Here is a 24,288-nt window from a genome sequence, read left to right on the forward strand (position 1 = left end):
CTAGTGATTAAACTACACTGATCCATAATTATTTAGTGACATTATAAATGTTAAGGAAAACTTTAACTATAGGACAACAGAATTTAAGACTGTTATCTAAAATTGAATCTTGGTTTTTAAATTTTTTTTATATCTACTTAAGTAGTCACCATTCTGGACAAACAAGCAAGTTTTCTCACAGAACTTCAAATACTTCGGAGTATTAGTAGAGTATAACACCACCAGAGCACATTTCACAAGAAATCTCTCAGGTGTAAGAGTTCTGCTATCACAGATCTCTTGCTAAATCACATGTGGTTCAACATTACATACTTCTGAAATTTTTTAAAAGGTAGGCTATCACAAGAAAAAATACTGTCAGTGACTCTCCACTCTTTACTGCTTATAAGCAGTAAAGTACAGCTACTAGTACAGCTACTATACACAGAAGTGTTTAACACAGATAGTACTTTAGCCAAATAAAAAGTGGTCTTCTTGCACCTTCAGGAACTGTGTTTGTAAAATGTGCTCGATTATAACCCTTGAGAACTGGATTCCTCATTCCACATATCATCTGCACAAATTGCAAGAAAGCAAAATATTCCCTTTATTAAAAGATCTGCCTCACTACTTAACACTTGGATCTCTTGCAATCTCTGCCAGCAGAAAGCGCTGACAAGTGATAATTTTGGCAATGAAATACTATGTGTGGTCATTACTTTGATTTTCACTCATTTTATTCCTGGGGCAGCTGTAGGAAACAGACACCGGGAAGACAAGACCACACTTATCTCATGCCTGAGTATCACATATCTATTTGTCACTTACTGTGACAGAAGCACTGTACCTTGTCTTGAATGTAATGGACCATTTCAGGGAAGGAAGGCATCTGCTTCCCAGAACTCTCCTTTTCATTTTTTCCAGAAAATGTTCTCAGTACCCGCTGGGCTTCTCCATGTACCTCCTCCCGCCTTTTAGAAGAAAAGATGAGAAACAGACATTATTTGCACAGAACAAAAAGCCTTTAATGAACAATAAGATATATTGGGAAGCTGGAGGAGAGAGACAGTTTTTAAATGAGATGTGGGTTTGGATTTTTGTGGGTTTTTTTTGGTTTTGTTTTTTTTTTTTGTTTTTTTTTTTTTTGTTTTTTTTTTTTTTTTTTTTAAAGGAAGGGAGAAAAAAATCTTCCACTACAACTTTTAATATTTGTTTATTTTAGAGACGGGAAAGAAAAAGGGATTGTACTGAGTACTTTTTGCGAAACTGTCTGGATGAACTCACTTCTGTTCCTCTTACATCGTTTTAGTGTTCACCATTCGTTTCTGGTTCCTACATCCTTGTTTTCCTATCTGCTACTTCTCCCAATCACTTCCTATGGTCAAGCTTCAGCTGCCACCTACTAGATTTATCATTATCTACTTAACAATAGATAACTACTCCTGAAACAATGCTGACACTGCAATGACAGAGTTGGTTGTTGCAGCTGATCTGCTTAGCTTTCCTTAGTTATGCAACAGCTGTTTTCATCAAAACTTTAGTAATTAAAGTAAGTTGGGGAAAAAACCCACCATTTTACACTGCAATAACAGAAAACTGCAAATGAAATGGTTACTGTACTTCAACAAGTCACCTACTCCTCAGCAGAGAGTGGCAACTCTCAAAACCACATGCTGAACTCCCTGCAAATACAAGCTAAAAATAGACTGACAGAATTTGCCAGGAAAAATAGCTTCTAGACACTGTAAAAGTGATATCAGTTAATGCATTTTTACTTTTGCAATTGCATCTGATCATTAGTATGAAATGCTTTAGTGACTGCAGCTCATCTGAAACAAGAAAAACAATCTCAAGACTGTCACTGGGGAGAGTAACAGTTCTCCATCAGAATGTTGAGAATGTCAAGTTTGAGTTCCAAATTACCGTATTTAATTTCCTTCATGTTATTTATGTGCGAACTTACACATACACAGATACATGTATTCATATTTAATGCAAATATATATTATACTGAATGCATATACATGTGTGTCTGCATATGCGTATATATATATGTACACACACATATATACATATACACAAGCATGCATACATATATATATATATATATGAGAAAATAATTTATAAAAGAAAACAACTTACGGGTCTCCTGCAGCTAACAGGAGTAAGTATCTGGAAGGGATATGATCTGGAGGGAACACTGTGCTAGCAAATTTTACCGCCACTTGACGTACTTGAACTTCAGGCTTAAAGGGAAAAGATACAAACACATGGTTTGAATTTTAAATGACAGCAGTAATGACTTTCACTCACCACTTGTACATCATCAGTCATTTGTTTTGACCTCTGGTACCAACATGATTCAAAAAGTTTAAACATTTTGAGACACTACTCATGCTTACAGTTCATATGGCAGGACACAGGGCAAAGAAAAGCAGACTTCTCATATATACACAAGTGGAGAATTAAATGTTTAATTAAACACATACACACTTCAGGGAATCATACTAATTCTTGAAAAATGGAACTGCTCCATCCAGGCAGTTTTGAAATGAAACTGACATACATCATCTCACCGCAGAAAACAGAGCTATGCTTAGGAGAAGCATAGCCAGAGGTGGGAAAGAAATACCAGATTAGGGCGGTGATTGTGTCTGTAAGGTACAAATAGTCTCAAAAAGGTAATGCCTGGAGATTTAGATCCCTTGAGCAAAGGAGTTATCAGCATGAAAATCATATCTTACACTAGAAATACATACAACCTCCGCAGTCAGCCTGAGTACGCATGCAGAGTATACAACACTCACTCCTTCTGAAAATCCAGACCTCTGGTGTATTCTGAACACAAACAAGGTACTCAAAGTATGAGTAAGTCAAGTCTGATTTAGTCTAGACTAGTGTCTCAAGGCTAAGCTCCTGGAGAAGTTCACAGGTGCCTTATGTCACATATCACACAGCCTGCTGAAACCCCATTTAGCAGTGAACGATCCTTTCTACCAAACTCTCAATGTCCCACAGTGTTTCAGAAGACTGTCCCTGAAGCATTTACTTCTCAAAGTTTTCTAAGGAGAAGACCATGAGAAACATACAATGCAATTGTAATGGATTTGGTTTTTTGCTAAACAGAACACAAATAGAGAACTGCAGTATTACCTTCCTTGCCATCACTGAGCCAAATATTTTACCTGAGCATACACACCCTGCCATTCTCCCAGACAGGCCAATACATTCAGTAAGAAAAGGAAGATCTGCTCCAGAATTATCTAACAGGAAGTATCAGGAAACAGGAAGACAATTAATTGCTCTTTTTTAAGGTATGTGATTTCGACTCCACTGAAAATACCTTAATTAAATAAGAAGCTACAAGAGCTTCCATCAGGGTACGCTGGGCTCCTTCCAAATTACTATATGCTCCAACCATCATAGACAATGCCTCTTGAATGGCAAGCCTAGTATCAGCATCTTCCTGCAGTAAAAAACCAAGAGTTTTCACTTTACAGTATATAGTGTCAAGGACTCAGCAAAATCAGAAGAAAAGAATGATGATTTCCCAAAGCCCCATCAGCACCCACCTTGCATAAGGCTTCAAAAAACTGCTGTACCAGTGCTATATCCTTGGTAAAGAGCTGAGGCATTCGGCTGAAACAAGATATTTTAATCCATGAAGCTTTTGTTTCATTAAATTGAAATGCTTCACACGTCATTGGTCTTCCCCTCATTCCAAATTTTAAGTGTCAAACAATTAGAGCCAGTACAGAAAGTTTACTCTATCTTAGCCATATCCACCATAAAGCAGCACATTCTCCCTCCCTTAACACAGTTTAGAAAGTGAGTCATTTTATGTACAACCACTTAAATCACCAGCACATGACTGAACATACACTTGCCTAGCTTCATGCACTCTGGTCTTTGATGTACATTCCTTAAATCTGTATTTCTAGCAATCCAGAATGTGGAACCATTTCTTAAATTCTGTGCATAATTCATGAGCTGCCATTAATCACTGGTAGAGAAGCCATCAGCTAAAAACATATTTCTTTTTACATCTCTGGAGTTGTCACAAGAAGAATGCTTTTCTGTGCACTATGCACTCAACTGCAAAATTGGTGGGTGGCATAAAGCTTGTTGCTGATAAATTAACTGATTACTCTGGAGTAGTTATTCAATGTCCCATTTCTTAAATGATGCTTCAGTTACCTGGAGAGCTTTCCAACTGCTGAATATGCCATTGATAGCAGTTTTGAATCCTTGAATAATAAAACAATAAACAGAATTTAGCAAAACCAGAAATACACACAGGTATATCTTTTATAAATAAACATTTGTTTTAAATCCTGTCTTCAAATTGCTCAAGCAGACTTTCATGGAAAAAGAATCCTAAAATACAAAGTATTTCTATCCAAGAATAAAAACATTATATAGAAACAGAGGGAGCACGCTTTTGTCTAAGAAACAGATAAACTGGTAATTGTGGTAAAATGCAAACCTCTCTTCTGGTCTCAGCTAACTATATTTTAGTTCAAGAGAAACAAATAAGGAGATTCAGTGAGGATATGAAACAGTAGTAGAGGGACAGAAACCACTAGCTCTGAACAGCAGCTGTAAACAAAGGAAAGTGTTTGCACAATGCATCCTGTGGATGACCAATACAGCACAGGGGCTTACTTCCTCCTTTTTCATTCCCTTCCCAATGGCAGGGTGTCCCATGCATTCAAATGCCAACTTAGGCCAGAAGGTCACATTCAAAGGTCAACCAAAGCAACAAGAAGTTCAAAGCTGCAGAAAAGGGGATCTGCAACATCTGCCCTTTCTATGGTACATGTATGAGTATCATGGGGAATTTGACTTTTGAAATAGCACTGGAAACACCTTGTCAGGCCAGACTGGCATTTGCAGTTCTCTTTGGTAAAACCCTTCCCATAATAATACCATCCCGATAGATAGGATGGAATGTATAAGCAGACCTATTCAGATGCTTAACACAGTGGGATGATAAAGAGCCAGAGTTGAGGTCCTTGTGTGCTCCAGAGTAAGAGCAGCTAGATACTACTTTGACTTCTCTCTTTATATTACTAAAATATTACTATATTTTAAAATATTTGCTTCTCTTCCAACAAAAATTCTTAAAAGGTATCCTCCAGTAACCTCTCAAACAAACACAAAAAAAAAAGATACATCAGTTTCCATCATAAATTTATTTATCTTTTGCTTGTATTCATATGAAGAACTAAAGAATTTTTCATCTTACCTCTTTGTATTCATTGATCAGCTTTGTAAGTCCATTTAAAAGCACTGGACCTAAGGGCTTTATTTTACTCTCTGGACAACTGCAATTAGAGAAACCAACAAAATATTATCTTTTGCATCCCTGAAAAGGTTCTTCTCTACTATCACTTCTTTCAACTGTGTTAAGATCAGGTATTACAACTTATTGTGTGCAAGCACAAACACACTAAGCTTTCCAGATTAAGTAAAAAAAAAAACCTATTTTCTCTGCATTTTAGTACTCATTAGTTCAGTTTTATCTTTATTAAACAGAGTGGCTTCTAGACAAATAGCAAAAAAATTGTGCTCTCTGAACTACTTACATGATACAAATATGATGCACAAACTGCAAAGACAAACTTCTCAGTTTTGTATTTGTGTTTGCACCGAAGAGTCCATCATATACCACCTGACAAAAAAGAAGGAGCAAATTAGAGAGTGTCTGGCTTCACTTTCAAAGATTTTAATTCCCCCTCTTCTTTAAACACTGTCATCAGTAACAATGCTTCCTACTTCTAAGTACTGGAGAAACTGTATCATCAAACTTATTAGGAAGTAGCTTTGGAAAATAAGCATCACCTGAATGTTGGCTGGGAACATTTCTGCAGCTTGCTGGGATCGTAGAAGATGAGGAACTATCTTTAATTTAACACGGGTGCTGACTGACTCTCGTTTCATTTCTGGTTTCAGAACAGATCCCTGTCAGAAACAGATTAAATAGTGCATCTCTGAAAAACAGTAAATTACTTTCTGCTGCAAATCAGAACACACTGGCACAGAGAAAAAAATTATTCAAATAGCATAAATATTCAGTGAAAGCAGATATCAAAGGAAGTGATAGATTAAAGAAATACATACTTTCTTAAAAATAAAGTAAGATAACAAAAATTACTTCTTCATTAATTAAGAAGACAACTCTGAAGGCAAATCCTACCTCCTTGGTTTTCAGTGGTATATCCCCAAGATACACTTTATACATTTTGTTGATGATAGCAGGATTGTTCCAGTCAATTAAACTGAAGGAAAAAACCACATTGAACACAAACATGTTACGATTCTGACCTTTGACTACTTCTTAAAATACAGCATTTTGCATCATATTCATATCAGTCCCAAAATTTACATAGAACCTCAGTTTTACTTCTGACCACTTTTCCCACATCCACATAATATATAGTCATAAAGAATGTGAACTAATTACAATTTAACAATTTCTGACAATATGATATCAAGTAATCTGTTAGAAACCTACATGCTCCCTTCTCTGCCACTGAAACAAGACATACAGACCATGGTAATCTACCAATTGAATATCAAACAGTAATCTGTGAAGCAGCATACGTTTCTTATAAAAGACATTCAACATTACATATTGTCCACACTGTTATTTTTCTCTCTGGGCATCTCTTTCTTCAGAAGGAAAGATGAGACAAGAAGGAGAGACCAGCTTCCTTAATCAGGCTTCATCATTTAATAGAATCATTCTCCCCTGTCACGACTGAGATACATGAACAGACTTCAGCCGCTGAAGGTTCCACATGAAAAATTTGACTCCACGTTAAATAGTCCTACAGAAGCCACCCACATATTTCAAAGATGGGCCTGTCTTGCTCCACCCTCCTACATAAGCCAGCAAATCTCCCACTGTCAGTGTCTCATCAAACAGTATCAGCAGCCATTATTCTGGCCTCTTGATGAGTTAAAGACAGAAGTACTGTCTTTAGATGATGATGGGAGAACTGCAGGTGAGCAGAAGCTTCAGTAATAATGACAACAATGTTTGCCACACTTTCTAGACTATGATCCATTTCACAATTAGTCTCTTTCCTCTTCTAATAAATTAAATGAAAGTATATTTTTCTGGAAATCATTTACTAAAGTCTTACTGACAATTGATAATCCACAGGGGGCAATGTGGAAACCACTGTTATTTTTTACGATTTGGTAAGAAAATGGCTCAGAAGTGATACCAAAAATTATCAAACCCACACAGCTAAACTGTCAGCTGTGGAGCCAAGTGACATTTCCAGCTGCAAGACTGCACCATTCCCAGCCCAGTGGGAATATATGGCAGCTTCACAGATATAAGGGAACCTCAGCCTTCCTCACCTCCAGCACAGTCTCTATGGAGCACTACATTCATTGCAGATAGCTGTTTCAGGAATACTAACACCATCTTTTCCAACCATCCAGACCTTACCTTTGCTTGCTCTTTAGTTCAAGGTCTGCTGCAGTGGCAACACTGTGTCTTGTATCACTGGAGGCTACAACCAGGTGTATAACAGCTTCAAGTTCGGGCACTTGCTCAGCCTCAATGAACTTCACTATCCCCAGCTTACACTGTTCAACACCAGGGAAAAGCAGTGTTACTGACAAGAAAGCAGATGTTACACTAACTGTAGCACCTCAGCTGTCTGAAATCAAGGCTTCTACTTGCTTAAGGAGCAGTTCACATGCTCTCCATCTCTTAGCTTGCCTCCTATCAAAGTCATCTGCAGCAAAGTACCAGCATTACTAGCATGGGATACTCTGTTACACCACTGCGAAAAAGGGATGCTTCAGAAGACACTGTTGCAACCTTTCCCAGCAAAACACAAGAGTAGGCTGCAGTCATGGCTGCTTCCCAGTGATGTTCCTCCTCCCATCACCACTGCTAAATTCCTCAAGGCGTCATGCAAAAAATTCCCTCAATAAATTCCCTCAGGGCAACTAAAGACCTGGTCAGAATCAGTTACATATTTTCCCTCTGGCTTTCCATTCCTCCATCTGCAACTGTCCCCATTACCATACCCACAATTTACCATGGACCAGCCCCACAGCTCTAAATACCTGTTCTAGCAGCTCTGGTGTCCATGGACTATCTCCAATTACCCTTTTGGCTGCATAAAAGCTCATCCCTGGAGGTGGCTGAGGGATTCCAGGACCTCCCATGCTACTTGATGAAGACCCCTGAGCCGAGGGCACGTTTTGTCGACTTTGAGATTCATTCAATACAAACCTAAGCAGGCAAGGAGAGACTTTTATTAGAGCCTTTTCCAATCCACATTACAAGCTAAATTAGATTCCGGAATTGAGAAAGACACATAACTTGTCCAACTTGATTATTTTTCTTTAATTAATCCCATGACTCTAACATAAGACAGAATTTGAGGCTCTGCTACCAATTATCCCAACATATTCTGCAAGAGCCATAACAATGTCACTGTAAATGAAAACAAACTTTAGTTAGAAAAGGGAAGGGTCCACTGGCATTTCCAGAAAGAGTTCTTAGCTTACAAACCAGAAAAAATTATTTCCTTTGTATTAGAAGTAAATACTTATGCTGTACTACATGAAACTCATGCTAAAAGCTCCAGTAACATTTGTATGATTTCTAAAAAAATACAAACCTAACAAGGGGAACAATGAAGCATACGCAACACAAGTGACAGGAAACATCCTAATGTAAAAAAATAAATAAATGAGATACTATCTTGGACAATGGCAGTTTTAGTACTGGGCAGAGAAGGAAAGCAAAAATAAAAAGTTCATAGAGCTTGTTCTTTTGTAAGACCAGCTAGTCCAGCTGCCCTGTGCTCACCTTCATGCTTTTATAAAAGCCACCCCACCTCTCCATGGAAGATGGCCAAATGGCCTCAAAATTGCACTGCAGAGACCAATAAGTGCTCACCTTCATGCTTTTATAAAAGCCACCCCACCTCTCCATGGAAGATGGCCAAATGGCCTCAAAATTGCACTGCAGAGACCAATAAGAATTCTTTTGCCCTAGCCAGCCTCCCATTTTGCATTCAGCACAGAAGCAACAAAAAGAGGCAAACAATCTCAACAATAGGAATTAATTCCAAGTCTCATTAGTTAAAACTTTATAAACACTTTATTATGAGCTTTAAACCCTACAGTTAAGCTTTCTGCTTGCTTTACTGCAGCAAACTGGTAAGGCTAAATCACAACTGGACAATAACAGGCCAAGTTCTAACAAGCATAAATTAGCTGTAAACCACTGCAAACAGCTTCACCCCAGGGAGCAAGACTTTAAGATACAGACATCTAGAGCCATAGGCTAACTCAAGACACTCTCTAGCACCTTCTGGAAAGAAAATTAAAACCTTCACCTCCTACTTTCAGCATCTCTGGGTGTTTTCTCAGAGGTCTCTTCCAAACTAAATTACTCTGTGATTTAAAAACTCATGCTTGGTCAGAGTATTAAAAGCATGGAAGGGAGTGAAGTCTCACTGGAAAGCCCAAGGATTTGTCTGTCGAAGCTACCAGGGATGAAGCTAAGGACAATTAACCTGGGCCAACTGAAGAGTGTGAATCATGAACAGAAGAACAGGCGTTTGAAACTGTGAGCTGCAAGATTTTATATATTCAAGCAAAAGGGAAGTGGTCCCCTAATTATCTGATGGAAAGCATGGCCTCCAACAAATTGACATGGAGAAACACCATGTGCTTACTATTTTAAATTCAATCCTTCAGGTTAATCCACTCAGGAAAGCAAGAATTATGAGCTCAAATAGATCATACTGGCACCAATCCTATGAGACTTTTATTGCCAGAAAATAATAGAAATGTGTTCAACTATCAAAATTATTTCTATTTTTTTTTTCAAAGCAAAAGCTCCCCTAGCAATACAAAGACAGAAAAAAAATAGTGGGAAAAACATTTTGAGAAAGTATTGATTTTAGACACTAGAAGGTTCTTAAGTTCCAAGCAGTGATCAGTAAATTCAAGTTGTTCTGTACATTCTTCTTGCTTTCAAAAACAGTGTTCACACTAAAACAACATCACTGCAGTTTGAACATTTTTCACCAGAAGACAGACAGAAGACCAATCTTGTTCAAAGCTTCAACTCTGGAAAGCACAAGTTTTTAATAAACCTTAAAACTAAACTGCAGAAAGATGGGCACACATTTTTGTCAGGCTTCTCTTTGAAAGAGTTGGCTATCTGGTTCTTAAAATTACCAGCTTCTTTTGTACTTTTCTACTCGTTTCTTTCAGGCCAGGAAGAAACAGCGCACTTTAAATGTGTTTTCAAGGGTGTAGTTTGTACTATTTCACACATAAAGAACACATCAGTGCTAGAGGAGACTGGTATCAACTCACCCATAAGGCATAAGAAGAACATCCAGCATGAAGTCCAAAAGCAGCTGTACAGTCTTTGGTTTTTCAGCAAGATTAAACAGAGAAGCTGCTGCTTTCAGTGGTTCAGCAGGGTATTTCATGTGAAAAAGGGTTGGTATTAGAAGATGCATTAGGCTGAAAAACAATTACATTTACTGCAACCATTTAAAAAAACACACCTGTTTATTTATAACATACAAGAGAGAAACCTTTTACAACAAACCTTTTTTTTTCCTTAATAGCAGAACAAGAAAATCTTAACAAAAGTTGAACATATTCACAATCCAATGGCTTCTATTTACCATCTGATGTACTTAAAAATGGAAAGCAGAAGATAAATTAGGATTTGTACTTAAAATGGAACATATGTGTCTGCATGCATGCAGACATCTGGAGAGATAAAGTCACTGTCTTTGTCCAGATTTTTGACAGTTTCATAAGTATGCCACAAAATACAGTATAGGGCTGTCTCATCCTTAAGACACACTGGCAAATGCATAGTACTACTTGTATATACTCGTAAATGCATATACTACTTGTATAGCAGTACAGCCAGATTTTCTAAAGCTCTCTTCACTCATATACTTGCCTTTTCAACAGAGAAAAACCACATTCCAAGTATTTTCACACTAATCTCATGAATGGAGGCAAGATTTTACTGCAAGACCTTTCAGTAACGTAATTTAAAAATATTTTTACATCATTACAGTACGTAAAGTGAACGAAGACTGATTTTCATGATTTTAATGACATTTTCCAATACCAACACAATGTAAACTCATCTCAGTGTAGGTAAGAACCAGGCCCACCCACAGAGGTTCTTAGTATACAGCAGTTCCCAACGCTCTTTTTTCCACATACTACAACTTAGTTAAAACTCCTACTTACTTGAAACACTACCTCTCAATTTAGAGTGGCCAATCTGAGACATCTAGCACTGCTCCTGCAGCTGGTAAGAGAGTATCTACTGAAGGTCTAGCCTTAAGCTGAAAACTAGAACTTGATGAAGATGCATGGGGGATATGGACAGGCATTTCACTTCCATCATAACACAGACCTCTTATCATATAGGGAGTCTGCTGCTGCAGATCCTGTATATTATTACAGCATTAGACTATAAGAATTTCTTGTATCATTCAAATGACTGATTTACTGATCCAAATTGTACATGGCAAGAAGTACAATTCTTGCCATGTACAATCCTAAGTCATGAAGACAGCACTTAGGAAAAGAAATCTTTTAACAACTACTAGAAATTATTTTACTAAAACAATACAAACAAAATTCACTCCAAGAGTAAGTAGTCGTACCTGTCTTGTTGTGGTTGAGGTTTCCCTTCCATTGCAGTGAGAAGGGTTGGAGCCAATTCACATTGTTTTTCCACAGGCAGACGGGGGTATCCCATCTTAACATAAATTATGGTAAAATTCTAAAGGGGTAGAAAAAGCACACAGTATTGCAGCAATGGAATAGAACCTCTTCTTGTATGTTCTGTTACATAATTGAGTATTGGAAACAACTTATGTTTTGCAAGACCAATTTCCCAAGTCTAAGACTTATCAGATTGACAACTATCATAGTGGAGACTAAGCAAGAACTAGTCAGAACAGGTCTTGCTGGGCCTCTGCTTTAAAAGGTAAAAAAAACAATGAAAAAAACTCTGGTTTGTCTTTTTCACTGCCAATTTCACCAAAAGCACCTGCAACTAAGCAGCAGCTTAAAAGAAATCAAATGTAATCATCTCTCTTACCTATTTCTGAAATAAAATAGAATACAATACTGAATAACTACAAAGCAGTATAGACAAAATTTCTCTTGAAAACATGTTTCTAAATCACCTCATTTAAAAGCTGCAAATGTAGTTAAGAGTCCAGTGACAGGACAGCACAGCAGAGCAATACTGAATACTGGACTATTTAACTGTTATACTGTTCATCTAAATCCAGCCAAGAACCACAGAGGTAAAAGTTGTGTTGATTTAATCACTTTTGTTTCATGATGATGATTAGCAACAGACCTATCAAAACTGAAATGTAAACTGTTTCATAGTTTCAGAAAAAACATTTTAAAATTATTTTCACTTTTTAAATTAGATTAAATAAAATAATCTATGAAAGTTTCACAATCTACAAAATAACATTTTTTTCATCTTGTTCAGCTAAGGTCCTGACCCGAAAACCATATAAAAATACAGATCCTCATGTGTTCAAAAAGGTGTTTTAAGTAAAACTCTGATCCTGCAGATATCAGGATAAGGATTGGTAGCTGCTTGCAAAATGCAGCTTTTACCAATGAACAGACCCTTTACAAGACAAGCAATGACAATTCATGCACTCATGAAATATCAAGAGTAATATCAGTAATTTGAACAGCAAAATGCTTTATGAAACTAAGTTTCACCCACACCAGACTATAAAACTGAGTATAAAAAGGCTCTTAAAACATCAACCTCATAACAATTACATACTTGCTAGGAAAACTGACAGAGCTAAATACAGGAGCTTTAAAGAATATTTTGCTTGCTAAAGTAAAGCAGCAAACAGTCTTGGAAGAACAGACACTTACAGTGACAAATGACACTGCAGAAGGATCTTGATACTGAACTAGCAATGTCTCTACTGGAAGCTGAATTTTTGGTCGACTTTTGATGCGCTTATTCAGATGAACCAGCAACTCCATGACCTGACAGGAAGATAAAAAAAAAACAACAAAAAAATTGGAAAAAAACCACAGCTAATGTTGCTACTTTGGGGTCCAATCATCAACCTCAATCCATTAGGCAGGCTTAGTATATGCAAATCAAGCCTGATCTAACTGATTATTTCATTTGTAAGAAAACAGCAGCCATCATTTATAGTATTATCTTGAAACCATGTGACTATTATAACAAACACAAAAGTCCCAAACCACACTGCAATCAATAACATCCATCAACAGAAATAAAAGAAAGGATTACTGAAGATGACCAGTTCTCTCCACAGTTTGGTTACTATCTGTCAAAACTGTCTCTGGCTTGGAAATCTGCACTCCTGCTCTATATTGAGCTGTAGAATAACTCCAATTCACAAAGCAGACAAAAAAAAAATATCCCCACCCATAATAAAGCCACCAAATAAGTTTATGAAAACTGTTTGGAAAGGAACATTACAGAACTGAAATCCTTCAAACAAGAGGAGAAGCCAACAGGAGTGCTGTGAATGTCAGGCAGAAGCAAGGTAAAGTCCTGACTGGGCAGGCAGAGCCCTAACAGCAATGCCAATGGAAACAGGCAGCTGCTCGAGGAGAATGACCCAGGGGTCTGACAGACAGCAAAGCAAAACTGGGGCCAGAGTGTGTTGAAATAAGAGAGGTGCATTGTGGTATTCCCTCATGATGAAGACTATCAAGCAGTGAAGTTTGGGCCCAGACAGTTGTACAGTCTTTATCCTCAGAGGTTTTCCAAGACCCATCTTGATAAAACCTTCACCTTCATCCAGAACTGAACTTGTAATGGACTGTTTTAAATAGGAGATTGGTCTGGAGACTTCCTAAGGTCCTGAATTATCCCATGATTCTACAATCCCATTAGGTAGTTCCTAAGCATCACCAAAGTGCCATTTGTAAATCTCCTGAAGGTGGTATCATAACTGAATGAAGAAAATTAAAAAACTACAATTTCTACTCCGGAACAATTATCCATTCTGAGAAATCACACTGAACATCTGCATCTTGCTTGCAAACTTTATTAGATTCTCAAAAATGGTGGTGCAAAAAAAATGGAAGTGATGTTAGACAAAGTCAATTCAGTTCTGGCAAAACCAGTCAGAGCCAGTCCTAGATTCATGTTAACTTCAAGCACTTCAAGACAAAAAACCAGGGTGTCCTGTGTTTTCAAGGGATTATTGCCTTGGTCATAGGATGCTGTCCCTAAAGCCCACAATGGAAACTGCAGAACCATATGGATGCTGAGCACCATATGAGCAGCCTCTTAGATGCCATCTTTACATCCGCTCCATAACTAGGTCTCAAACAAAATAATGTACAGCTATAATCCAGAGAAACTGCAGAGCTGACTGCAAGCATGTGATCAAAACCAGAGATAAACTAACAAACTAAGTAACACCAATGGCTACCAAATTTTGCAGCTGTAAATTTATTGCAACAGTTACAAATTTATACTATTTTAGAGAGGAAAAAAAACCTGTCTGCACAGATCTCTTTGAGAAAGGGTAGGAGATACAAAGACAGAACTCAAGAAACATGTTCAAATGACCAATGGTGGCTGGTAAAAAAAGACACGGCTACATTTGGATATGCATGGCTGCATGCATATGCATGGCTGCATGTGTGAGGGTTTAGCTCATGTCCTGTTTCTCTAATCATTAATGTCAAACAAGTAAGCTAAGGATCTGAAGAGTAGTACTCTTCAGTACTCTTGAGTCTGAAGAGCAGTACTCTTCAGACCTGACTCAAGCAAACATCAACACTTTCAACTTCTTCTGTTTTTGCTGGCCTCACACAAGATGCATTTAAAGTGACAACGGTATCCAGTTTGGTACAAATGCTCCCAGTGCAAAAAGCACTTCTTGGAGCTCATCTGAAGAAGCAGAGTGAATTTACCCTGGATTAGTTCTTTGTCACCACTAGGATAACTGATTTCGTAGAAGACATCCTAGAGTAAAATTTAACTCATTTGTCAAAACTGTGGTCTGAAAATGGATTACTTCTTCAGCCTAAATGGATTAAAAAAGTATTAGAAGGCATTAGAAGCTTATCCCCACAATTAGACTATATCCTAGATCTGAAAATGTATGAGGGCAATGAGTTCAAATTACTGCATGTTGCAGCAATAGTGACCTAACAGTCATAAAATTAAGGGCAGCAATAAAAACCAACAAAGGAATACACTAAGGCAACAGGAAGAAAAATTGTAAATTCCATTTCCCCTTTTTATTCTAGCAGTACAAGCTTGAGGACAAAGTAAGTCTGGGGAGTTGAAGTGAAATTAGAACAGAGTCAATCCTTCTGGTGTACTTGTGAACTAAAACATGCCTCTAAAATTGGGTGAAAGAAGTCCTTGAACAACTGTAATGCTTTACACTTAGCAGTATACTCACAACACGCAAATGTTCTTATTTGCTCATATCCCTACAATTAAAAGCTACACTTTCAATTAAAATTATGTCCGTTTTTAAATCATGGTTAACTATAATGGCACACTTTTTTATTGCTGTTGGCGGCAGGTTTATGGGTTTTTAACCACAACAATCACTGCAGGAGAGATAAATTACATGGGGGGGGGTCAGTTTTGTCACTGGTAATAGGAGTCACTGGGTTAATGAAGAGTTTGCCCTTCTCTTTCCATTCTATTTCATTAGCTTTATTAGATCAGCTTTCCAATCACCTGAGTGCTCATGTCAAAAAACATATGTTTTCATTTTGCTTATATTGACTTAACATGATTTATGCTAGTGTTGAACAATAAGCACATTCTTAGTTATCCACCAGGCAAAATTAGCAATGGAAAGTTAGGTATTTGAAAAGGCAGCAGAATTCTTAGCATGTTCTTCCACTACATTAGGCAACATGAAAGAGCAAGAAGATTGACAAGCTGAGTTCCAATATAAGTAATGGAAAACAGGAACATGCACATGGAAGAAATTTACTTGCAGGTTGCACACTACATAGTAAATGTTCACTGATATCAATTAGAATAAAACACTCACAGTCTTCCCCTCACCTCTGTCTCACTAGAAAATTATTTTGGTATGTGAAAAACATCAAATTAAAAAAAAAAAAACAACACATACAGAGCCTTCTTGCTACATTTTGAATTTATTATGAAAACAGAATACTAAAAAAGTAAAATGCCCTTCACTGATATGGCAAGGGTATTCAGGGTAATCTACATGGACGCAATGAATTTGACAAATATCAAGAAGTACATGGAAGTGCTATAATTGCTTGTATTATTATCATCTGTTGAGAAAGAAAATCAAGAGTTTAAACACCTAAAAAGAAGAAGAAATGTATTTTATTTCATTATTCACTCTAATGTAAAAACTATTAACTCCTACCTCTACAATGCACCCTTAAGTAGGCTGTGTGATTTCAAAAGGCCTCTTAAAATTTAATTTTCAAAAGACTCCCCCTTTTCTTAATCTTCCAACACTCCCAAGTAAGTGACAACAGATTCCAGCTTAGAGGAAAAAGTACATGCAAAAATACCCTAAGAAATTTCATCAGGTGGTTAAATGCCTTTCTTCACAGCTTCAAGCACACATGGTAAGCAGGTATTCAGAAGAACACCCCATCTGAGTTGGAATATCTGTCTTTCAGCACACTGGAATGGCATGACATCCATAGATCCACTTGTCATCACTCTTAGGGCCATGTTTTGTGCAGAACTTTGAGAAAAATCTATGCTAGAGTTACTTGCAGGTTCTGAAATCTGGTTATAAATGCAGTGACAGTATGATCATTTCCCTATTTCTACAAGACAGAGGGACTCATGAAAAGCTTCTTTTCCACCACTAACTCCCAACACTTCATCTGCATTCTGCTCCAAAACATTCCAGTCCACTCCTATTACGAGACCTAAAACCTAAAGCAGGAAACTGAATTCCCCAGTTACATATTAAATTCCACCTCTAAAACTGCTTGGTCCTTGATCCTTATGCCTGGTTACAGGCAAAAACCAAACAGTTTTGGTACATACTAAAGTATCTGAATGAATTTTGTGATAAAGCTGCCTTATGTACCAGGGAACTGATTTTTTTCAGATAGGTATGACAGTCCATCTTTAAAATTACTTGGTTCTTGCTCTTGTTCCAGTTATCAGCCAAGTGAATGACATCTATGAGTATGGCTTCATAGTATGTTGTGCACAGAAGCAAGCTTTCTTCACATGTGCCCTAAGTCAGGTGGAAGCACAACAGCCCTGGAAGCCATAGTAACTGTCCCTATGGCAGCAAAGCTTGGTCCCAAGCTAACTCAGAGCTAGCTGGCCTCAAGTGGAAAGAAATACAGCCTCCACACATCTGCAACACCCGTGCTGACACAAGCACTGACTGCTTTGTTTAAGCTCTAACAGGTGTAATGAACCAATTCGCTATTACAGTAATGATAAATTTTCCTCAAAGAGTAATTTTCTCAACAGAGAACATCCAAGCATAGCAAATCATGATACATCACGGCCATTTCCTTCTCCTTGATCAGGACAATGTATCTTTATGATAAATTGAACCCTTACCTTTTTGCGAACTCCTTCCTGTGTGCTGGACAGCTTGAGAAGAACAGGGGGTAGGAATTTGGAAATAATGTTCTGTAACTGCTCATCTGTTTCTGCATGGCCAAGACGTAAGAACACACGCTCCAGCTGATCTACAATTAATTAAAGAAAAAAAGAAAAAGAGAAACTGGTTGAAACTCAAAATTCCTGTAGCAAGAAAACTTTTTCTGAACATCCCCTAATAAGACTTACAAGAAACACTGCACAATGTCATTTGAGTATTTTTATCTCAAAAGCACTCATCACAGATTTTTAACACTGAGAAAATGATGCATGGTAGAAACCATCCTGATACCAGAATACCAGGCTTCCAGTACTAGCCTTCACAAGTACAGGAAGACCTCTCCTAGCAAATACAAAAACAATTAAGGCTGCCTTTGCATGTACAATCCACACACCTGAAAAGACAAGAAATAATCTAGAGTGAAAAATCAGTTTTTCTGAAGCTTGAGAAAACTGTTCCAGAGTAAATTTGATATGCACAGGTTAGGATTACAGGATTATTCATATGACATCTTGACATAGGTTAACCTGTCCAGCACCTGCCCACTGGGGCACTAAGGTCTCCCAGAAAATCTGAACAAATGTTGGCTGAGCCAGTTACTTGTTTGTTACAAGTAGCTGATCTGTTTTCAAAAAGATAGAACTATCATCAATAGAAGTAAGAGCACAAGCATGAAATGTAGGACATAGTGTTGTGATCCTACTATCACTATACAAAGTGGCTGGGGGGTTTCAACTTACCTTCCTCTGGCCAGCTGATCTACTCCCCAAACCCAGAAAGGAATGAACAGAAGATCATTTCACAAAAACAGATGACACCAAAATCTTCTGTCAATCGCTCAAGCACAAAGGCTTGCTTTTATAAAAACAAGGTTAAAAGTCCTTATTTTAAGTGCCAACATGCAGCTGCCCCAACAGCTACACCAGAAGCAAAGCAAAGCCTCCCCAGCAACAACATCATTCCTAACAGCTGGACTGAGAAGAATCCTTGTGCACAGGACCAGGAGCATGTATTTCATCCTGCAGCAATGAAGCCCAGACCCACAGGTAGCAAGGAGACCCAATGCTTTTGAAAGGCTAAAGGTCTTAAGACATCTTATAAAGAGGAAATAATTTCTCCAAAGACTCATGTAAAATAATCTCTAGCAAACTGAGATTAGACGGAGACCAAGGAGAGGCCTCCTTCAGCAGAGGAGGATCATCGAGCTGACTGTAAAGGACTACAGTGTAAAAAAAAAAAAAAAAAAAAAAAAACACTTGTATAGGGCAGCAGCAAAGACTGAGGTGAATGGATATGATTAGAACCAAAGTGAACAAAAGGGATATTGAAATGCAACTACAGCTCTAATCAGCAAACCCATGATGATTTGGCTTCAGAAGACTTTACTGTCCTATTTTTAAAACCTGTGTTATCCCTGCAATCATAACATCATTCCTCCTCTGCCAGATGCAGATTAAACATAAACATACCACTTCCAAGATTTCATTTTCTGCTGAGCAAATATGACAACTGAACAGAAAGAGAACGATGAAATTTTACTGTCAAGGTAACTACTGCCAAAACTTTGCAGCATCTATACAATAAACTGAAGATATGAGTCAATCTCATTTCTGAGAGATTTCACAGACCAATCAAGTCATCAGCTAGTCAATGGTTCTATAACACTTATCTCGTTTCAATTTTTTAAAAAAATCATGACATTTGATTTCTTTTCACCTTCCTTCTTATGTCATCCTTCCCCCAACCCTCCTGTCCCGCCCATCGCAATGAGCCCCCATTCAAGGGCCTCCTTGGTGTCTCACTACCACACAGGCAGTAAGGGACTACAGAAGTCACATCAAACAGCCAAAATTATTTTAATTAATAAAAACTCTAAAATCTTTCCCCTTGGACCTAGAACTCCAGGAGAACACTGCAGATCCATCATTCTCAAGCAAATCAACTGAGGAACTTTCTTAACATGTTCTTTCACACAGCAACAGATCAAAAACAAGTGTAAGAAAACACAACCGAAGTTAGTTCTAAAGCCATTTGTTGGTAGTCACTGGACTACATACAGACCTTCTTTAAGTCAGAGACACTGACAGAGTGCACTTCACATGTGCACTCAGGAAATGTAGCAATGCACTGAATTACAAGCAGGTGCCCCATTTCCAGCTTCCTCCATTATTCTCGTTTCAAGCAGCCACCGGAATGGTGGAAATAATAATAATATCAAGACCAATAATAACAGATCAGGAGGAAAAAAAGCTACCCCCTTCTTAACGCTGTCTATGAGATAAGTTTAATACTTTTCTCATACCTCTGCTGCAAAGTCAGTTAAGCCCTAATTCTGTCATCAAATAGTCTTCCTTTAACCATAATCATAACAAGACTCTTCAGCAAATTCAAGGATACTGGTCACCTGGATGTAGTTAAGAAAGTGGCCAGGAGTTTGTCAGAGTACTCTCTCATGCTGCCTGATGCAGGCTGTATCCATAGCAGTGAGATAGGAAAACAAAGAGCTATAAAACTTTCCAAGTATTGTACTTCAAACATTTCCTCCATGGTTTTTATTCTACTAACAGTTAAGACCATTTCTCAAGCTGACAGCATTCATTACAGGAAAGCATAAACCCTGGAGATTTAAAGCACCACACACAATGGTCCAGGAAAGTAACTGTGCATGAAGTATCTGCATCTCAGATGCTGCGTCTTGTCTTCATGTGTGCTGCAGACCTCCTGGATGGCATGAGGAAAGTGTTTTTCCCTCCTTTATGTCTCTTTGTCAGCCAGCAAACGGACCACTATGCACCAGACATCAAACAAAACAGTTTGCTCACAACTGGTCTCAAGTCCCCACATCATGCATTTCTGAAGTTTTTAAGTATAAAGCTAAAATCTTCTCCATCTGATTTTACAACCTCTACTAGCAACTGAAAAACCGCACAATTGCAATTCGAAGAGCTTGTCTGATAGTAGAAATAAGTAAAACAAGATGTCTAACTTGCTTTACTACATACCAAGGAGAGTGGGAGGGGGGGCAGAAAGGACAAAAACTGATTGGAAAAAGCCTTAGTAACTGGAAACCAATCTTAGAAACATCATATGTGTGCCACAGCTATGACAGTTATCATTTTACTATGGATTAAAAAACACAACACAACAAAGAATAAGGTGCATGAGTAAAAAAATTGGTAAGTACGTTTACTTTTAAAATACGTACAACTAAGTCCATGCAGAATTTGAAACAGTTAATCATGTATTTTGGCACAATCACTTCTTTTCATGCTGCTGTGTAGTACTTTCACAAAATACGCTAATTTTGTGGCACTTCCTTGAGGAAAAAAACGTGTTTACAAAAAGACAAAGATAAATATGGAGAACCGAATAAAATCTTCATTGCATATGAAGATGACATTTCCTTTCATTGTATGTCAAAGAAACAAAGGGGCCAATAAACAAGATATAGCTTTGTATCCCTATTTCCAACACCAGTGTCCTATTTGTGTAAATTGACATGGTGTATTTGGAATCTGCAATTCCCAAGTTACCATGGCAATGTATTTTCTATCTGTGAGAAAATACATGTTTCACTTCTTGTTCTTTCCAATCGCCATTTAACACTACAAGGAGGAATACTGGTTTCAGCACTTAACAACCTTGCAAAGACAGAAAAGAAAGGAATCACTTTCAAAACACAGATAATGGATACAAATTCTACAAAAAAACTACACTAACAATGAGACACTAACTTCCAAATCCCGCAATACCATCCACAAAAGGGTCAGTGTTATTTTAAGTTTTGTTACTTCAAAACTGACCTTGTGGTCACCCAAGGTAATGGTAAAACCCCACAGCCTGCTCATAGGAAAAACATGCCCTTTCCTTCCATTTGGTAAATACTGACATGGAGCTCGTCAAAGAGAAGTGAGAGAAGTGAGAGAAAGACAAGGAGGGAAAAAGGATAAAAATATGGATAAACAGTGAAACAGCTACCTCAATACAGCCAGGAATTCAAAGATGTTACCCTCCTTATTTTAATTAGAAAAAAAAAAAAACAAAAAACAAAAAAAAAAAAAAAAAAACAAAAAAAAAAAAACAAAAAAAAAAACAAAACAAAACAAAAAAAAAAAAAACCAAAAAAAAACAACCACAAACCACACAACAAAACCTCCTCAGTTCAGCCAAGCACAGTTCCATTTCAAATCAGTTCCCTCTGGCATTCTCTGGAACTTATAGATGTTATGTACAGCATATCAGTTATTCCACACAGACCCCTCAGCAATGCACATTTGTGTAGCAGAGTATCAAGTAAAACACACACCCTTCCTTTTATGAAAACTGACTCAAGAAACTGCTGGGGCTAGGACATGTCAAACTAGCTGTACTTTGTTAACCACAAAACATCTGAGGAACTAAAAGCAGTGTCTAAGTTCTCTGCAAAACAGAGCAGACCTGTGCATGAAGTCAGAATTTATTTTCACTTTCCTGAGAACTATCAGTTTGACAGATTGGTGGAACTGCTTGCTACAAAATAAATAATTTCTACAACAGTTTCAGTAAATCAGACAAAAACCTCTGAGACACTCCTCTATTACCTGAACACTGCAGAAGCGTTACACAAGCATCCCCCCCACATTTTCTCCAAAGGGCCCTACATCAAATAAAGAGTTCTGGGTACAAAAGCATTTCAATTTCACCTCCTGGATGGCAGGGGTAGTTTTAGGGGCAGGTTCCTGCTAAAGCAAAAGGTCTATCACACCCTTTTGTCTCTCTAGAACTAAGCAATTGCTTCTGCATTATTCCACACGCAGAAGAATAAAGTTCTCATCTGCTGTGCAACTACTAAAATAGGAGTCAAATTCTTGTTCAAATGTTACTAGACTCTGGGAGAAAATATAACTAGTATGATTAAAGCAGCAAACAGTCAGGATTTGCTGGTGCTATTCTTGTCTCTACCAGTAACTCCTTGTGTGCCTACAACCAAAAAACTTAAGGGAGCACTTGTACAAACAGGCCGCTCACCAGGTTGTTCTACAAGATTTGATTGGAAAAGGTTAGGAAGGCCTGTTGGAGGAAGGATATATTATGTTTTTTTCCCCTTCTATTCTTTCATTCTATAGAAAAGCTTACGTAAAAGCTTGAATAGTACATCAGAACCCATGTTGCAATTTGCAATATTCCAGGCACAGGTTCTCCATTTGAATGGATGACTACTATTACTCAAGATTAACTTGCTTCTGTTGCATCTGAACTCTTGTGGCTTTAGGACAAAATTACTAATTATGCATTAATTTTTAAACTGCCATATCTTATGCTGCCTTCAAACAACCTGTCCTCTAGAACGAGAAGCACCCTTTACACAGCATTTACATAGTTTCCATGTTTGACAGGGGCTATAGATAAAAGCTTCCTATAGCCATTTACAATACTACAGGAATATAAAGCAAGGAAATCTGGTTTTCCAACCAAAAACTAATGGTAATTATTTTTCTTATTTCAGGACTAGTCATCATCCTATAAAAGAAAGGACTTCTTTCCATATATGCTGAAATTTAACTATTTGAATGTATCAAAAGACAGCAAGTCCAAATGGAGGCTTAGTTTCTCTCTCTCTACATGAAGTTACTCTTTTTTCCATTAGCTTTAATTATTTTTTTATTTAAGATTATTACAGTACTTTCTATTCAGCAACAGAGAGGTACCACAAAAAACCCAAACTAAACAAAAAGAAATTTCCAAAAAGAGATTCCTCCTCCCACCGAAAGAAAAGATTTCTAAGCAAACCACTAAATTCTCTCATTTTTGAAGGATGTTGTGGTCAAATAACCTGAATGAAATAATGTAATTATAAATGTGAATCTCAGTCTGGGGATATTTGTCTTTCTAGTCCAGCTTAAGAGAAAGGGCTGTGTAGCAACAGGCACATGGCTGAGGACTAATTTTGTGCAGGATCAGATCTGGAGCCTGGAAAGTCAGATTACATACTGATAAAAGCCACGGAGTCACAAGGAAGACATTGACTGGTTTCACCAAAGGGAATCACAATAGCACTGTGAATCTAACAACAGAATCTCTCGGATGACAGAAGCAGTGAGAGCATTCACTGTCCTTACATCAATTTATCCCAGGTATCAATGGAAAAAATATCCTGGCATTTGGGTCCTCCAGTTCTAGGATCTGTACAGGATCAAGATTCTTCTCTACTCCACCACGGGACCTTGGCTACATAAGGGACATCCCCACCATTATCATATCACTCAGCCTAGTTCTAGTAACATCTAACAAAGAGCAGAATTAGGCTGTTGTCTACACATAAGCTTACAATAAAAAAAAAAAAAACAAACAAAACCAACAGCAACAACGGAAAAATAAACAACAGAGAAACAGCACACAGAAATTCTTTGGAATTGAAAGCTAATAGTGCTCAAATATGCTCAAAGTATTTCTTGTGCCCTTTCTCTCTGACGACTGCCAAGTACTATTTCAGGGCAACCAAAGGCCCTCTCATTTGGCTGAGTCATATGCTATCTTGCTATTACCTCTTCACAGATGAGAACCATCTTTTATGCCAGGCCAGGAAAAGCAAGGGAAGAGAAACCGCTTTTTTTTTGAAGTTCCATAAGCTTCTCCAAAGAGCAGCTCATCGGGTGCTTCCCCAGAGTCT

General features: G+C 37.7%; 1 protein-coding gene across 1 annotated transcript in view; it reads right to left on the reverse strand.

Moving 5' to 3' along the window:
* Positions 1-24,288, reverse strand: part of ECPAS (Ecm29 proteasome adaptor and scaffold) — a 61,085-nt gene that overhangs the window by 34,707 nt on the left and 2,090 nt on the right. The window contains exons 2-16 of the mRNA XM_053932533.1: positions 17,597-17,727; positions 12,931-13,047; positions 11,676-11,794; positions 10,348-10,500; positions 8,074-8,242; positions 7,445-7,584; positions 6,179-6,260; positions 5,824-5,943; positions 5,568-5,653; positions 5,228-5,306; positions 4,177-4,226; positions 3,552-3,618; positions 3,323-3,445; positions 2,122-2,225; positions 827-950 (exon numbers count right to left, since the gene is read on the reverse strand). Of these exons, the coding sequence (XP_053788508.1) occupies positions 827-950; positions 2,122-2,225; positions 3,323-3,445; positions 3,552-3,618; positions 4,177-4,226; positions 5,228-5,306; positions 5,568-5,653; positions 5,824-5,943; positions 6,179-6,260; positions 7,445-7,584; positions 8,074-8,242; positions 10,348-10,500; positions 11,676-11,794; positions 12,931-13,047; positions 17,597-17,727 (1,664 nt within the window). The remainder of the gene's footprint in view (positions 1-826; positions 951-2,121; positions 2,226-3,322; positions 3,446-3,551; positions 3,619-4,176; positions 4,227-5,227; positions 5,307-5,567; positions 5,654-5,823; positions 5,944-6,178; positions 6,261-7,444; positions 7,585-8,073; positions 8,243-10,347; positions 10,501-11,675; positions 11,795-12,930; positions 13,048-17,596; positions 17,728-24,288) is intronic.

The sequence above is a fragment of the Vidua chalybeata genome, chromosome Z (genome assembly GCF_026979565.1).
Source record: "Vidua chalybeata isolate OUT-0048 chromosome Z, bVidCha1 merged haplotype, whole genome shotgun sequence".
Taxonomy (NCBI): Eukaryota; Metazoa; Chordata; class Aves; order Passeriformes; family Viduidae; genus Vidua; species Vidua chalybeata.